At 45.3% G+C, this 18,627-nt stretch overlaps 1 protein-coding gene across 1 annotated transcript in view; it reads right to left on the bottom strand.

The window, feature by feature from the left end:
- Positions 1 to 5,926: 5,926 nt before the first annotated feature.
- The window catches only part of CWC25 (CWC25 spliceosome associated protein homolog), a 309,854-nt gene continuing 297,153 nt past the window's right edge, over positions 5,927 to 18,627 (bottom strand). Inside the window, exon 10 of the mRNA XM_069634697.1 lies at positions 5,927 to 8,067. Coding sequence (XP_069490798.1) covers positions 7,953 to 8,067 — 115 coding nt within the window. The 3' untranslated portion in view covers positions 5,927 to 7,952. The remainder of the gene's footprint in view (positions 8,068 to 18,627) is intronic.

Consider the following 18,627-nt stretch of genomic DNA (forward strand, 5'->3'; position numbering starts at 1 on the left):
ACGGGCGTCGAGGAACTCCTGCAGTGGTTGCACCCATAGTCTGCAGAAGCGCACAAGGTAAATGCAGGAGGACATCATGCCGAGCAGGGACTTGACGGAACTCTTCTTGGCCACATCCATGGTCGACAGCCGTTGCACCTTGCCTAGGATGGCCTTCGTCCTTTCCTCCGACGGAGATGCTAGTCGCGCCACTGTGTCGAGCTTGGCTCCCAGGAACAAGGTGACTTGTGACGGTAACAGGTGGGATTTTGTGAAGTTGATCGAAAATCCCAGTACCGTGAGCAGTTGGACGGTCTTCCTCGTGTGTTCGACGGCGAGTTCCCTAGACTCTGACCGGATGAGCCAGTCATCCAGGTAAGGGTAGACGTGGGTCCCCTGTAGGCGCAGCCGCGCCGCCACTGGTGCCAGGCACTTGGTGAATACCCTGGGCGCCGACTTCAGTCCAAAGGGAAGGGCCTTGAACTGGTAGTGCCATCCTTGGACTACGAATCGCAGAAACCTTCGATGTTTTTTCAAGATGGGGATGTGAAAGTAGGCGTCCTCCTCCCCCCCCCCCCTCCCCTTCCCCCAAGTCCAGCGACGATAGGAAGTGGCCTTCCTCCAGTTGTCCCAGCACATGCTGGAGAGTGACCATCCGGAACTTCTGGGACCTGATGTACTTGTTTAGACGACGAAGGTCCAGGATGGGTCGCCAACCGTCGGTCTTTTTCCTTACGAGGAAGTACCGCAAGTATACTCCGGAGCCCCGGAGCCTCTTTGGGACGAGTTTGATGGCTCCCTTCTTTAACATCACTCGTACCTCCACGAGTAGTTGCGGGACGTGGTTTCCCTTTCTGTGTGTTCCAGTGTGTTCCCGCGCGCCAGGGCATCCAGCACCCAACGGTCGGTGGAGATGGACTCCCACGCGCTGATGAAGTTTGCCAGCCGGCCTCCCACTGGGGTGCTCAGGTGGGTGCCTGACGCTACGGCCGGTTCAATCCTGCTTGGCGGCGGCCTTGCCGTCCTGGCCTCTTTGGCGACGATGAGATCCTCCTTGCTTGCCGCGTACCCTGTAGGCCTCCTGCGATGACCAGTGGGCCGCTTGGCGTTACGTTGAGGAGCCGCCGGCGAATCCCTTGGAGGCACCTTGTTTGCCTCCGGAGCCCCGAAAGGGCGGCCGCCGTTGCTGAAGAACGCCGAAGGCTGTCTCTGTCGGCCTTGATGGCCTGCAGCGACTCGTCCACTGCCTTGCCGAACAGGTTGTTCCCGTCGAAGGGCATGTCCAGGACCCTGGTCTGCACGTCTTGACGGAAATCGGTTGCCTTTAGCCGACCGCGCTGGCGAAGGCAAACGCCGTTGCCCATCTGGCGGAAGCCGGTGTCGGCAATGGCCGTGGCCACCATTATGGCGTGGTCTGACGCCATCTCTCCCGCCTGTAGGATATCTAGGGCCTCCGCCCTCTTGTCGTCCGGGAGGAAATCCAGTAGGGGAGCGATCTTAAAGCATCGAGTAACGGGACCAAGAGGACCGTCTTCCTTTTGGCCTCCCGTCGTTGATAGAGGTAACCTTCCTTCTTCTCTTCCACGGGGCAGAGCTGGAAGAGCTTGGATGCCCTGGCGATCATGGCGTGGAAGGAGCCAATTTTGTCGGAAGGGGAGGCCCGAGCAGGTGGTGATGAAAGGTCCATCCCGTCATCACCACCGTCATCCGTCCCCGTCGTGGCTGTCTCTGTTCCTGTATCATCCCTCGGCTCAGGAGATGGGGAACAAGGCTGTGCAGGCCGAGAAGGCTGGAAAGGAGGAGGTGGATGAATTCTCCTCCGCTTGTTTGGAGGGCTTTCCGACGGTCCAGGCTTCGCTGGGTCATCCGTTGGTGGTAAGGGCACCCTTCCCGTGGGACTGGACCTCCTCGAACTACTTGGTTGGGGTTTTCACGACTCCAGCCAGTTCCTCCTCAGAGGCTGTATCCGTGTCCGTGATGGCCACCGGGCCCCCCCTCTTTTGCCACCCGGGTTCTCATGGCGGTCTTATCGATGGGCTGAAAAGAGGATTCCCTCTGCGGTACAGGGAAACTCTAGGCCCAGAGGTCGCCTCCACTGGGGTAGCCTCCACAGGCTTCACCAGGGCCGCCACGACTCCCACAATAGAGGCCTTAGCCGGGTGAATCAAGGCCTTCACGACCTTGGATGCGCTTGATGCCTTCACCTTGGGAGGAGGGGGGGGGGGGGGGAGTCACCGCCCCGCTCCCCCTCAGCTGCTGTCGGGATAGACCGGGACTTCTCCCGAAGCTTACCTGGGTTCTCCGCTTTCCTCTTCCCCGAGCCAGAGTGTTAGCCCGTGGTCGATGGCGTCAGTGAAATTGCGTCCTGCCTGGCAGCCGAGGAACCCGACCGTTCTGTGCTCCCGGTGCCTGCGGAGTTGCGGTGCTTAGTCTTTTGTTGGGTTGCCGGAGCGCCCTCAAAGGACTTAGAAGACCGCTCGGACTTCTGTTGCTGGGCTCTTCCCCTCCAGCCAGTTGGTGAGGCGGGTACGACGATCCCTCATCGTCCGCTCGGACATACTCTTGCAAAACGCACAGGCCTCCTCCACGTGCGTTTTGTCTTCATAAAGGCAGTAGAGACATCGAGAATGTTCATCCTCCTTGAAGACATTCTGCAGTCCACATCCAGGGCAGCTCTTGAAGAGCTTGGATCCGGGCGTCGTGTTTCCTTTTTCCTGGGCCATGTCCACACGGGGTAAGCCTCAAAGATCTTCCGGAAGCCTCCAAGAAGTGAAACTCGATGAAAAAATTGCCCTTGAGGGGCGTAGTAAAATTCCGAAATGGGTCCCCGTTGATCGGAAGTAGAAATGGTGAAGCTTGAGGGTCGACTGACTGAAAAATTAGATGAAATCTCTTTGAAAATTCGCAAAACGCAGCAAAAGCTCGAGAGCTACAGCACGAGGACTCCCAACACTTGAACGGAAGGTAAAAATCTGAAGATGGCTGCCAGAGGAGGGGCTTAGGTAGAGGGCAGTCATTGGCTGGGGGCAGTATGACCCAGTGATTGGTTACTAGTAGAAAGACAGTTCAAAAACGAAACAAACTGATTTTTTCTTTACCGAAGATTCCCAGCCTGACGACAGGGAATATTCATGAGCATGTCAATCCATGCCAGACCCCATGCTGGAGAAAATGAAATCACCCACAAACTAGGCAGAGGTATCATCATTTTTGGAAATGATAGAATACTATGGAACGTTCATTAAGAGCGAGCAGAAAGGTCAAAGACAATGAGAAATTTGATCAAGAAAAATGTTTAGTTTGTGTGGGATGAGGGATGTGAAGAGGAATTTAAAGAAGGTATAAAGCAGAGTCTCGCAGACTCCGGTTTTGAAAGGATTCGGGGAGGTGTTGGCGATATGGGTGTGTTCTGATGCAAAAAGCAGGTCAGGAAATGAATACAGTGGCGCTTGGCTCTCACGCTACGATATTCTGAGAGTAAATATTCCGTATTGGACTAGGCAGCATTTCCCTGTGTGCAGGGTGTCAAGAAATGCAAGTCCTACATGTGGGGCAGATGATTAACAATCGTTACAGATCATAACACTCTGGTATCGATCTTTATTAAAAGAGGTCTGGATGGAATTTCCAGAAGTATTGCTAGATGAATAACAGGAATGCAAGGATTGAATTTAAAATATAAAGGTGAAAAGAATGTGGTGGCAGATGCGCTGTCAAGGAATGCGATGGTTGAACGGGATTGTGCAGAAGAAAACCCTGTGTTGCACAAGTGAACACGAGATATTTGCAAACTCGGCTGTAATTCAGGAGATGAACGGGATTGAAAAATTGTGAGATTGATGAAAACTATAAAAGACTGGTGAAGTTTGGACGCGAGGGATGGACAAAAGAGGGTGAAGATGAAGAACTTGGAGGTTATAGGCCCGTTGAGAATGGAAGCAAAGTTATTAATGAGAGGACATCGAATGGAAGTTGCACAAGGTATGAGAGAAATAATAGACGAGGTGGCTCAGGAGTGTCATCTTGATATTGGCAAGACAAAAGCCCTTATTAGAGAGTATTATTTGTGGGATGGGATGAAAAAACATATTGAGAGGAAAATAAAAGAGTGCAAGGTGAGTGGTAGGTCCTGTTCCAGGTGTGGGATGTAGTGGCAGTAGATATATTAGGTCTATTGAATGTGAGGGGAGATCAAACAAATTACATCATAGAAGTAGTAGTTCACATGTCAAAATGGCCAGACGTTTGCGTGTTAACGGACATTAGTGCAAGGATTATTTTACAATATCTGGAGGTTTTTTTTGGAGAGGGTTTCCCCGAGAAGTTCATTTCGGACAATGGATCAGAGTTTGTTGCAAAGGAAATAGAATGTCAGGCAATTACTAACCATTATACACACCTGACTTTCATTATACTTCCCCACACAGATAATAGCACACTTTGAGCGAGGCAAAGCACACGAGGAAACAGCAGTTCCAAAATGGCAGTTTAACAAGAGGAGAAAGACAGCGAAACAGAAGGGGATCGCAAGGAGGGAAGTTCCCTTGACCTTTTCGACGAGGAACCGTTACTTTCACGATGCGTCGAGAATAGAAAGAGATTAAGATCAGGAAACCAGGCTGAGGAATCCTGCATTGTGTATGGGAGGTACCCGGGGTCCTACTGCGTCGATAATCAAGGTGGGGAGAATTGCCTGCGGCCGTGTTACGGTGCTTGGCTCCAACAACAAAGCAGCGTCAGTGAAATTAGCACAGCCGGTGAGTTGGGGAGACCGATACAAGACCGGTCTGTGTTGAAGCCAAGGTTGCAAGCGGCAAAATATATGGCGAGCACTGGAAAGAACATTGCATGAAATGCGTGCGATAACCAACGCGAGTAAATTTAAACTGCAGAGGAGGGATTGAACTTTGAAAACAAGACACAATACCTTTGACAGAGTGGTCCGGCACGGCTTGTGCTCTCAATCTAAGGTCTCTAAGGTATTCAGCTGAGAGTTGACGAAAGTGAAAGAGTGGCAAAGGATTGTGAATCAAAGTGGTCCTGCGACGGCCCAAGCAAAATCACACGCACAATCGAAAGTCTGATGTTGATACAGTAACAAAAGTTTTTAACAAAGTAGATAAAGTTGGTCGGAGCCCGGCAGAGGGAGATCAATTGAAAGCTTTGGGTTAAAGCAAATGTTGTGTTACAATAGATAAATTGGTCTGAGCTCGGCAGAGTGAGACTGATTAAAGATTGTGTCAAAGCGGATCTGAGCCCGGCAGAGGGGGATCCGGGGTGAACCGTGAATTACCTGAGAAATTGGATACGTGAAAACCCTGAGTGTATTGTGTTAAAATGGATTTGAGCACAGCGTAGTGGGATCCGAGGTGAATAGTAAGTAACCTAAGAAAATTGTGGATCTGTGAAATATAAAAAGGAAAGGAACTTTATTGTTTGGTGCATCAGGACCTCTGGAAGAAGAGACTTTGAATGGAAAAGACACTTTGGCTTGAGTGTGCCACCTTGTCCTGTGCTGAAAATATGGGGAAGGGAAGCCAACGGCTTGAATATGCTGACATATCCTTTATTGAACACTTATTTTGCATAACATTGTTTCCCACACTACTTTGTATTTAGAGGGAAGGATGGCAACAGGTTTATTAGTATAGGCCCTTTTAATTTGACAAGATACCACTAGAACTGCGTCATTATCATTTGATGGTCGTAGCTCCCATCTTTAGATTTAGGATTAGATAGGCATTTTTCAAACCCAATTGAAGTTCAATAAACACCATTGAACTGTGATCATTTGTGTCCGTTTTACTGTCGATAACCACGCCTTCCTTACACCCCCCTCATGTTTAATACATATTTCTCTAAGAGATATCATTAAGGTACAGCGATGTAGAGAAAAGGGGGCATCTGGTAACTGATTTTCTTACAATATATATTTGTATCGCAGTCATTAAAATGGGTAATATTTTTTTATTAAACAAGTGTGCAAGATATCTCATTACTCATCCTTTCACACCATCCTCCAATATTTAGTCTTCAAAAGAAAATCTTTTCAACGTTTAGAAACAAGTTAATTAATTAAAAATACATTTAATAAAGAAGACATGCACATGAAAAAAGCAATATAAATATACATATGTACAGATATACAACACCAAAAGTGGCAGCTTTCGTATAGTGCAGGCTTTCTGGTGATCATGTTTTTCCACACTATATCATGAAATCTTTAACTTCCTTCCCCAAAATCTAAAAAGAAAAAGTCATGTGCTTGTAGAAGTCAGAAAACGGATGCCCCGGTCTTTAAAATGAGAGAAGATGCCACGTAACAGTAAAAAAGCATGCCACCCTCCAATCAATACATTTAAAGACACCCCCTCGCTTACATTTCTGAAAGTAACCACAGAGCCTTTTTCCTTCCTGCCCAACATGACCCACTCTGATGCAGCTTCTGTTGCTGTATCTAATTCAAGGCATATGAAGCATACAGTTGGCGATGCAGCTGTGAGATATTTGTTCTAGTTTTCACATGCTGCAGTGCAGTAGACTGTTTTTTCCAATTTGAAAATGCAGTTTAAAAAGGATTATATGTAGGAGGCGAAAATGTAAAAATAGGGACTTGCATGATAGATATCGAATGCGTGGACAGAATAGGTTCTCTAGTCACAGGCTTGATGAATGCATGTAAATGAAACAGACAAACGGAGAACAGTCATCTAAAACAAGAGGGGGAAACTGCTGGTGAACTGAGGGGAAATCCCCTCCAACCCATTGAAAGAGCAGGGATACACTTCCAGTAATCCAGATTACTCCTGGCTGTGGAAATGCTGCAGCTCAGACCTTGGCAGTAGGATTCCCAGATTTTGATAAGTACTACAACAGATCATTAAAAGAACGGTTGACAGCCTCTGCCTAACTAGCCAACAATTGCCCCTACTATTAAGAAGGAAAACCAGTCTTATTCCTTTACTAACCATGAAGGAACTCCCACCAGTAATGTCGCCTGGAAGCCTCAGGTTGGGAGAAATAATCCAGTAGTAGGTTTCTTAGTGCCTTTACATATGGTGAAGGATTCTGGAAAGTGCCTTGAGACTTCAGTCCGCTCTTCCTCCTTGCATATTCCACTCAAATCCTAGAGTGTCTCATCAATGCCTGCACCAGCAAAGCTCTTGTGCAAGTGAGACTACATTTTCTGTTTGCTGGCATCCGCTGTGTGCAAAACCACAACTGGGAGTCAGAGTTCCACACACGGTTTACATCTGGCTTTGCAGTTGATCACACCATTGCACATGTCCCTTTTAAACAGGACCAGCCTGACAGTATATAAAATAATGAAATGATGGAGGGGCAAACTGCCCAGCATTTGCATGCCTGTAGGGGCATCAGTAAAGAAGTAAACCATCAACATTAGGCCCCACAACAGAGAATTGAATATACTGCACTACATACTATCTAATTTTATTTACATATAAACAAACATGTACACACTCACAACTCTAATCACAGTGTATAAGCACCATATGGGGCAGGTGTGTGTGCCTGGAGGTAGCTCAATATGATCTAATTAAATTAAATGTGCTGGAGGGCACACTATATAGTCTGACACATTTGTTGAGTGGCGGGAGAGTATAAAGCAACTTGCTTTTTACAAAAGAGAGCTCTGCAAACTGCTTTCCGAAAAGGCGGTGCTATCCTACCAAAGGTATACCTAATTGGAACAGTATTGAAGGACGGCAGTGACTATCCAGAAGATGACATAGCGGGATGGACTCCACCACCGCTGGCCACCTTGAGTATCACTGGCAGATGGAGTAGGTTAGGTCTCGATATGGTCCCCAAGACTGAAAGAGGATACTCGTGGCACTTTTTAACTTATCCCTTGAACCCTAAGAGGTAGAAACCACCAAAGCATATGGAAACCCTACTGTCACCAAGATAAAGACAAAGGTAAACAACAGGGGTTTCGCCAGTGAAGGGCTTCATCTCTTCATAAAGTTCTTCTCCAGGGCAGCCGGTGTTCTCTGAATGCTGTGGATGTTGCGCTTCACCCGGTCTTCTAGGGATGATGTTGATGCACTCTCCAGCTTCATGCGGCTAGAAAACAAATAGCAAATGAAAACATCATGACAATGTTTCCAGGCAATAATTAAAACACCAAAGCTTGACCCAAGGAGATGGAGGGCATATTGATGCTAATGGGAGTCATGTGCTAATTAGCTGAGCTTCTAGAGTGTGGTGCCACCCAGCTAGACACAGCACCCTCTCTTTAGTTACAAATCAACCTTAAACATTACAAAGAATGCATTGATAGAATAAGCCAGGCGTCAGCTATATAAATGACAAATGCCAATACAACCGCAACAGAAAAGTGCTAGTGGGCAAAGGCAGACAGATCCTTCTACAAGATGAGTGGCACAACTTTGATGCTGACAAAGACAACAGACTCAGATCAAATCTCTATTTTCATCAGGCCTCCCTTACAACATTATAAGTCAGCAATACCAGCAATACCAGCAAAACCAAGCGTCTACCCAGCCTGTCAGAGCACCCCAAAAAGCCTTGCAGTGCAATGAAGTGGACAGATGGAAGCATGTTACCCTGTAGAAGCAATTAGTATTTATCCGCTGATGCCTCCACGATGCGTCATTAAAATCAAAACAGAATGCAAACTTGACAAAATAATCTGTGTACTTTACCAAAAATGTGGTCAGTCGGAGGCATCTCAACAGTTTAAAGATCTCCCTTCCATTTCTCCAAATGCCCAGTCGGCACTAAGTGAGTCTTTGATGCACACATGATGTAGCAACGAGTTAGCAGTCGTACCGATGAGCTTCCAACTTCAAAGACGGCACATCACAGCATTCTTTCTTCCATACTCGACACATTGCAACTACATCAACTTCCTCTTCAACTACAGGAATCGCAATAACACTTTATAATATTTTAAAAATAAAACAAATTGTCCTACGCCTGCATGTTAGGTAAAATACTGCAAATATTTAGAAAACCAAGTGAGGAAAAAAACACCTCTCCTACATGGAGTCCATATGTTATGAACTTCTCTTCCAAATTCAGGCGGGATGGGGACCTAATCAAAATCTTGGTGGGAAGAGCCTACATGGACAAATGATTTTGCTTTAATTCTCTCTCTGGTGAAGGTATATGTTTCAAACTTATTTTCTTGGTTTAGGGGGTCCGTCAAGAAAACAGTTCAAGTTAAGAGGTTTTTCTTGTCTACCTTTGAACATACAAACATTGCAAATGCAGTGAACTGTCGTTCCTTGGTTCAAGAGATAAAATCCTAAAGCCGTAAATGCAGTACTGAAGGGGGATGCAGAGTTTGCGCCACCCGGACAATACCAGACTCTTGGAGAAAGTCTATCTTGGTGCCAGTCTTTAAATCCGGAGATAGATTGGCCCCTGAAAACTACAAGTTATCTTTACTTGACATCACTGGTAAGGTATTTTCCTCGTATGTGCTGGAACACCTGCACTCTTTGGTTAGCAAGAAAAGCATCTTCCATCCCTTCGAGACGGGTTTCCACCCGGGGTCCAGCACGGTACATAAGCTTAGAGTTCTAGACACGGTAATATTGCAGGAAAAGTTAAGACCCAGTGCCTCAGTGTATCTTGCTTTTGTAGAATTTAGGTCTGCATTTGACCAAGTGGACTGTAACACCCTCTGGAAAAAAATGCGGAAGTGGGCCTGCCCGAGTTGGCTGCCAGAAGTAATTGTAGCTTTGCACACCAATAGGATTAAGAGCATCATTAAGCAATTCTGGCCACTTATCCAGCAAGTCCTACCCGGAGAACCTCCACCACGTATGGCCCTTAAACGCTCCAAGAACATCCGTGAATGGCTCACCCATGCTAGACTTCCAAAAAAGACCCAAAGAACAGGACTTTGGAATCTCAGAGAAATCACTACCCCTGTGGCAATTGTACGGCTTGCCGTTTTACTGATAAGATAAAGACTTTCAAAATTCAAGACAAAGATTGGACATTACGTCAACACACGAATTGCAAAACCTCTAATGTAATCTACGTGATTGAGTGTCCCTGTGGCCTCCGATATGTAGGCCAGACCAGCAGACCAGTACACAAACGGATCGTGGAACACCGATCCAGGATCAGATGCCGGACGCTCACAGCACCACTGGTCACACACTTCCTGGAACAACAGCATAATCAGGACCAACTCAAATGGTGGGTTCTAGAAAAAATACAAAATTCGGGAAATGTAACTAGTGCATTAAATTACAAAGAAGCATGGTGGGTGTTCAAACTACGTTCCATTGAAACAGGCCTCAATGAGGCAACACCATTGGATAATCGGCATTACTAGGGGGTTACTCTACACACTCCCCAGATTCCCAAATCTTGTAACAACATATCTCTCTAGGCAAGCCTACACATGACATACCCTACATCCGACTAGTTTCCTCGGGTTGGTTCATCAAAGCCAGCTTGGCTTTAGGGTGTACTACACGTTCTCTTTTACTATCTAGTAAAACTTGTGTATATGCGCATTATTATACAAAGTTGAATGTCTGGCTTCATTGACCTAAACAACGTATGCTCCGCATTGTCACAATTGTATTCAATGAACCCTAACTTTAATTTAAATTGTCATTTGACTACCATGCACGATACACTTCTTTGTTGCATATATATTTTTTATGCTTTATGTACATGTGCACCATCTATTGGGTGCAACACTTACACCTCTCCAGTTCCTCTATTAAATAATAAACCCCCAACCCCCCCCCTTTTCTTCCAATCCCCTCCCCCTTCCCCCCTCCACCCCCTTCTTTCGTCCCCACCCCTCCCCCCCACCCCCCTTCTCCGCCCGCCCCGCAGGCGGTGTTCTGTCGCCCCTTACAGGGGCTTGCTCTTATGTCTCAATATAGGTGCTTACACACCTAGGGACACCCGCTCCTCTCTTTCCCGCCCCATTGTGTCCGGGAAGGGCGGGGGGGTCCCGATCGGATCGGTGCCGTTTCTGGTGCCCAATCGCGTATGCGCCTGGGAGCTGTGCACTTCTAGGATCCTTTTCCGTCCCGATTGCGCAGGGGCACAGGACTAGTGGCACCTCCCGCAGCCTCGCGCATGCGCGGGAAAGCAGTGTTCTTTCCTTTGCCCGTACCGCGCATGCGCAGTCACGAAGCGGCTCACCTTATGGACGCCACACACACACGCAGCACTTACAGGCAGCGTCTGGGCAAATTAGTTGCATCCTAGCTTGACTCTGGATTGCCACTCTCCACACTTCAGGTAAGAAGCAGAGTGCACCCAATTTCCTCCCCTCTATCTACGCTTGCCCCCAGGGCCAGTTCCCCTTATATTAGCCTAGCCCTTGGGCTAGCCTTATTTTAATGGCAACTTTTGCACTTTTGTCTCCCTCATTTTAGACATTTTACTGCCTACTGCTACAAGGGCTCCTCCCTGTAACTGCCCCTTACCCAGTAGGGCTGAGCTTCAGCTTCTCAGCCCTCTGCCTGCCTAGGGTCCTTCTCTGACCCCTGCTTATTCTGTCCCTGGCTGGAAGGTGTCCAGTCCTCACAGCACAAGGTAGGAATTTTTACCACTTTCTTCCTCCCTGCTCCTCTTTTCAGACTTTAATCAAGTCACAATGGGACTTACTCCCCACCATTCTCCATGCACTTATTTTTTTTAAATAAAAAAATAATTTCTTTTCCCTTTTTGTTTCTACCCTCCCATTCTTTCCTCGTCTTCTCTCCCCCCCCCCCCCCCCCCTGGATCATTTGGACCCCACCACTTCAGCTGTTCAATCATTACAGCCCCAGAGACGGGATTGCTGCACGTCCGCCCTTTTCTTCCCCTCCCCAAGCCATCTCTTCACAGTTTCTCCCTGTCTGGATCCAGACTTTAGGTTAGCCTTTCTCTTATCTGGTTTTTTTTGAGAGCCCCTCTGTTTTATTTATTCATACATGTAATAGACTGTTACCGCGTTTAGGTACAGTGTCTCTCGGTGAGTTTCTAACACTCCCTTTGCTTTTGTTTTTATCTATCACCTATAGGGAGATACAATCCTCTTTCGGCCCAGATGAAGGCACCCACACTGGAAGCCGAAACGTCCAAGGGTCCAGATATACTTTAGACCCGACCTACATCTTTGGGAATTTTTTTTATTTCCTGACGTAGACCGACTGAGGATTGGTCACTTATAGTTCTGCACAAAAGTGTATAATTACAGAGGTTCCACTAATAATATTGTGAGGCAAAGTGTTGTCCCTCTAGATGTAAATGCACAAATACTTTACTAACACCCACTTCCCTATTCTGTCTAAACTTGAATTTACAGAGTTTCTGAAAAAATGATTTGTTGAATAACTTATCAAATTGTATTTGCACCAAAACAAGTGTTACTATGCTGCTGTTGGTAAAAGAACTGTACCATTGCTCTCTCTTTCTTTTTTCCAGTCTGAGACCGATGCTCTAAAACTTTTGGGGTTTTTTTGAAAACATTGTATTTCTGTTTTCCAAGTTCTTTTGATATACTGAGTGCACTAAAAATAAAACAGCACTGAATACAACTGGTTGTTTTCTACAGAACTTGCCTATACAATACAAAGTATGCTTTCTTGTATTCAACCCCTAAGGGTTGTTTGATTTCATCACAAGGATGAATTATAGGTTGATTTTTGTATAAACCACCTTTTTTACTTTTCAAATGTTGACCGTATATAAATTAGAGTATGGTGCAATTTAGTCAGGCGGTTACCCCCTTTTGTGACATATTGCACACCAATACATCAGCCCAGATTCGGTTAGGTGATAACAGATGGATCTCAAAGCAGATGTGAATTAGCAGGGGAGTCAGGAAGGGTTGTATGCTCGCTCCCTTGCCCTTCAATATTTACACATTGCTGATTTGTTAGGTCATCTAATGGGTAGGGCAGGGCGTCCCCCCAAAATTGGAAGTTGCTTGGTTCTAGGGATGTTGTACGCAGACGACCTGGCCATATTCGATCATGTTATCTGGGTTGAAGGTCATGTTAAATGAACTAGGGTTGTATGCGAATGAAAATCAGATAACGATAAATTTGAGCAAAACACAGGTCATGTTGGTTTTGGCAAAAAAGGTGAATAGATGCACTATCACGGTCATTGTTGGTACAATTGAATACACTAATGCATACAAATATCTGGGTCTGGACATGTTGGCTAAACCTGGGTATGTGGACATAATTGAATCTAAGGTTAGAAGGGCAAGACAAATAACCTGTATGTTGAAAAAGTTCACCATTGAATATGCTGGTTTCTCATTAAAGGGGTTTTGGCCCTCTACAAACAGTGGTTCTGCCCTTCGATTCTTTATGGGCTGGAGGCCCTGGAGATGAGACATCTGAAGTGGCTAGATGTAGTAGAGGGCTGCTTTTGGAGAGCTGTATTAGGGTTATCGAGATCTGCCTCAATCAAATCTACGTGACTCAAGCTCGGGTTGCTCTCTATGAAAGCACAGCTAATGTCCAGAAGTGGTGCCCTGATGCTAAAGGCAAAGACTGCTCCATCTTTCCCCTTGACGAAATTTGGACGAGAGCTATGATCTTGATCAAGCTGGGGGTGTCTTAACACAACCCCGCAAGTTGAAAGCTTTAGGGAGCTTTGTAAACAAATTGATTGGTTCCCTGACTTCAGTAGATGCGCTGTCTTTGCTACCTTGAAAGGCGCGTTTAATCGCCGTCTGGCGAAATGGGATTGGCAGTGCAAAACTATGATCACCTCGCGAAAATAAAGGCTTATAGTTGTGTGGCATCAGTGGTCAATCGGTTCATGAAACCGGAATTCCACCCGTCGCTCTGCGTATTAACCAGTTAGCAGTACAGGCGGTCTGCAGTGCTAAATAGAAGCTGCCCAAAGATGTCAGATATTGTAGAATCTGTAAGGTTAAGGTAAATCTGGAGACTGTTAAACATGTACTTACAGAATGCCTGTGTATGGGACCTGTTAGGCAAGATTGTATGCAGTACCCTGTGGGAGATTGCACCAGCCTTGTTCTCTTGGCAATACTTAACCCAACCTTTGGTATAAGCATGCACTACACAAGTTGGTAGAGTGACTGAGCAGCCAGGCTTATCGCAAGAGGGGTTAATATGAGCTGCAAGGTTGTAACACAGAGTTTCATAGCGACAGTTAATCAAATACTAAAGGTTTCTTGATTAAACAATTAATTTATTTAACAGTCAGTTGAATAAGCCTTCTTTAGAAGGGAGCAATCTTGTAACACAAAAATATACTTCAATAAATAAACACTCAGTTTCTCTAAATCAGTTGATACCCATTGGGGATGGCACACAGACGCCCTACACCATGAGGCGACTTAAATAACTAGGACACTGTGGACATTGATTTATCACTGGCACATTTAGAGCAATACGGAGTTTGGTGTCAAAAGTCAAGGTTAGGGAATAAAACAAAGGTTAACAAATATTTTTAAGCAGGTAAGTACTTTTGAACATACCAATGCAAAGTAAATTAACCCTTTCCCAGCAACACAAGTTATGGAATGTGTGACCATTTGGAGGGACAGATTAAATCACAAATTCAGAAGTAAGAAGTGTCTTTCAGGAGCCAGGCCAGCCAATGTCACTTGAGCAAAGTCTAGGGGAGCTGAAGATCTTCTTGTAGGTAAGCAAAAGTCTTGCACAATGTTTTACAAATGTTTGTAGAAACGAAATCACTGTAGGGCTACAAGCTGGGAGGCTGGTGAGGGGCAAAGCTGCAAGTAACTCTGCAAAAGGGCAACCAAGACAAGTCTCAACTGAGAGCTAGCACAGCTACACCACAAGAGGTAAGTACCCCTTAGTTTACAGTATCTTAGGTATGAAGAAATCAGTTCCAGCTGGCTTTTGTTCCAGTTGTAGTATAGTAGATCCTGTTGTTCCTGGGCCTCAGTCGTGGGGACAAGAGGGAGGACGTCTGGAGGACTCCTGCACTACGGTTTGAAGGTCGGCGGTAGCGAAAGACAGTTCAGATCAGCGGCACTTTGCGGTTTCAGCTTCTTGCGAATAGCACCACAGATACCTTATGGACTTTCCTCACATCTGGGATCGAGCACTCTGTTGAGGTGGCTCAGGCTCGGTCAATCCTGCTTCATGGGAGTCTTGCCAGACACGCTGAAGCCAGAGGTGGCCTTCAGCAATGAAGCCCGCCAAAGACAAAACGGATAAAGGGACCAAACCTGGTTTGGCATGCAGAGTAAATCTCAAGAAGGACCATTACAACAAGAAATGGTGAAAATAGAAGACCAGGGCCATTTTGACAAAATGGGCACCCATGGGTGCAATACAGCAGCTGAGGATTTAGCCTGCGGTAAAAACCTGCAATGGTAGGAAAAAGTAAACCACTGCCACCAGGCATTAATTGTAGAAAGGGTAACATAAAAATGTTACATGAGAAGGTAGATAAAGGGGATACTAAGTAACCCCTCCAGCACTAAGATAGTGTGTGCTGGGTCTAAAAAGTTACAAAAGGTAAGTAAAGTCAATTTCACTTTACTGATCTTGGAAACAGTCTATCCATGAGAATGTATTTAAACGTTTGAGAAATCTGAAAGACTTCCCTGTGCTGTGTGTCACAATGTAAAAAGATGATGCCTATGGAGAGTTTGTAAGACTCCAAAACCCAAAGAGAAACAGTGTTGAAATCTAAGAAAAATACGAACGAGTGGGAAAAAGCTTGCACATTTGCCAGGATAAAAATGTAAAGTCGTTAAGTCCAGCAAAAGAGCTTGGGGTCTCTAAGGAGAAGGGAATTGGCACATTTCTGAGAATTCTCCCTACCAGGACCCCTATATATGATCAATTTGGGACCCTTTGTCTAAGACTATAACTAGATTAAATCTACTGAGTTCAGGGTGTTCTGTCTAAATACAGACTCCAACAAGGTCCACGTAGTACTTTATAGGGTCTGGAGAGGGGTCCTACCGTATCTGTGTAACTGATTGCACCAAGTTAAATACCCAAATATCTGAATGCAATAGTTCAAGTAGGATTTGTATATACAATAAACTGGGTTTTTAGCAAGATGAATTTGGTTTTTAGTATTATGAAATTGCCACAGGATTTGTAAGCGTGATATAGGGTATTTGTAAAACGAAGACAATTAACCCTGTGTACATTGGATTTGTATTATGTATTGTTGTGATAAGGCGGATTAATAAGTGTTTTGAGTGCTGTTAGTATTGCGTGTAAGAAATGAGGATTGTAAATGTTGTTAGAACTATGTAAAATTAAATAAAAAATAAATAAAGCCGTAATTGGACATTCAAAGTATATTGAATCTACTAAAGAGAAGTGTTAGGGGAGTTTTCCTAAAGTTCACTTGGAGGTAAGTCTCTATACAACTATCCCTTGGTATACAGGTCCCCAGCTCTTAGTATAAGTAAGTACTACCCAAAGGATTTGGTAGAATGGCAGAGCAGCCAGACTTATTTTATGAGGATGTAAGCTGTAGGTAAGTACACTGAACCGAGTCAATACAGTAGTCTAAAGAAACTCTTACACAGAAGGTTATATTAAAAAATATATGTATTTTATATACACAAGGCAGAAAAGTAAATGCTCTATAAGACTAACCAATACACATATGAAATACCAACAATACTTTAAAACAGTGACTGCTTCAATATTAGTTGCTTGCGCTTACAATTGTTACAGAAAATGACACGAGTGACAGTTCTATTGTATTACTTGTAGTGCCGCGCACCCGCATTTGTTACAGAGAAATGATAGGTTAATTTATTTAGTAAAGTCACATCAGACAAAGGCTGTAGGAAGGAAAAGGAGGGTTATTCAGCACGTTAGCAGTCATTCAACTTTATAGTAACACTTTTCAAGGCTTGTAATACTTTGGCAGCCTAATACCCAACTATCCAAAAGTCAGTGTAGGAGTGGAACAGAGGTCTTATGTAGCAGCTGGAAAAGCAAAGTTACTTAGTAACTTAAATAGAAATGCTTATCAAGATAACAAGTCATAGGGACCCTGCAAAGGACTCCCTAGTAGGACACAAGCTGTTAAGCCTGGGCCAGATCTATGGGTGGACACCCAAACACATTGTAACGCACTCCAGTCACACTGGAGCGACTCTTCGGCTTAGGGTAAGTTCTACCTTTAGATCCACAGTACCTTAGGTTAGAAGACGTAAACACAGCTGGATTATCTCCTGTGCAGCAGCGACAGACAGTGTCCTGATTCCTCGGTCTGGTGACGAAAGTAAGGACACTGAATGGGATGTCACAGCAGCAGTCTCGCACGAGGACCCTCAGCAAGGATTTCTTTGGTCTCCTATGTTGGTCTGTGGTTTTGGCGCCTTTTTATCAGCTCCAATAAAGGACGGTTATCGGCCGGTCGATCTTCCTCGATTCTGCAGTTCTGCACTCTAGTGAGGGGACTTGGATGAGTGAGATCGTGCCTCTGGAGGTCCAACTGGAGCTCACCAAAGTTCTGGGCAAATTCGTCCTCACAAAGACGTTGCACTGCAAATAGGTCATAGGTCCCCTGGTATCTGCGGTATGCAACCCTGGAAGATCACAGCACCTTGGGGAATGGCTCGATCTGCAGTTCGTATTGGGGCTGATTGGTCCCACCAGCCAAAGGAAAGGAATTGGTGGTCGCTTCACAGTTACTGGAAGGGTCTGCAGGCGTCTCTGGTCTTCTTCAGCTTCAGATCTTCTGTTCTAATAGTCGACTTGCCTCTGCCTCAGGAACCTCATTTTATATTCGGATTTCCCATTCACTCCTCTGCAAACTCTCCCAGCAGTTTACAGAAAGGGGCTGGTGGCTGTCCAATCAAACTCCTGCCCTGCTTCCTGCCTTCACAGACACACTGGAGCCTAGGCAGGGACACCCAAAGGTTCCCGCCAATGGCAAAACACACACACAGTCCCGCCCCCTCCCAGAATGGTCTATTCATTATTATAATGTTGCCACCTTTGTCCGCAAAGTGGACGCATTTTACAGAGCCGTCACACAAGATTTATACTACTTAAGAAAAAGACCACAAATAAAAAACAAGACTAATCTCAAAAATCTTACAGCAAATGAAATTCTTGCCATAAGAAAATTCCAATGAAATCATCAATTGGTTATCAAGGAAGCGGACAAAGGTGCCAACATTATAATAATGAATAGAGTGGATTACATAAAGATGGCTATGAACCACTTGGAAAATCCAGAATGTTATGAGAAATTAATAGGAAATCCAATACCGAAAATAACACAAGATTTGACAAGCCTTATCAATGCCTGGCACCAGCAAGGACTAATAACTGATGAAGAGCAGACACACCTACGGGTAAATAAACCTACAATTCCAACCATATACTTTCTTCCGAAAGTTCACAAGAAATATGACACTATCCCAGAAGGAAGGCCTATTGTAAGTGGCATAGGTTGGGCGACAGAACCTATAGCGGAATATATTGACAATATAATAAGACCTGAAGTACCTAAAATACAGGCATATCTGAAAGACACAACAGATGCCATTAAAATTGTAGAAGAAATTCAGTGGCAAGATACATACTTATTAGCAACATGGGACGTCAAGGCTCTATATACATCTATTAAATACGAATTGGCCCTGGAGGCAATGGACTATACTTTCAAAAATAGATCTGCGTCATTTTT

This window comes from Ambystoma mexicanum, chromosome 13 (assembly GCF_040938575.1).
Source record: "Ambystoma mexicanum isolate Mex_15411 chromosome 13, UKY_AmexF1_1, whole genome shotgun sequence".
Classification (NCBI taxonomy): domain Eukaryota; kingdom Metazoa; phylum Chordata; class Amphibia; order Caudata; family Ambystomatidae; genus Ambystoma; species Ambystoma mexicanum.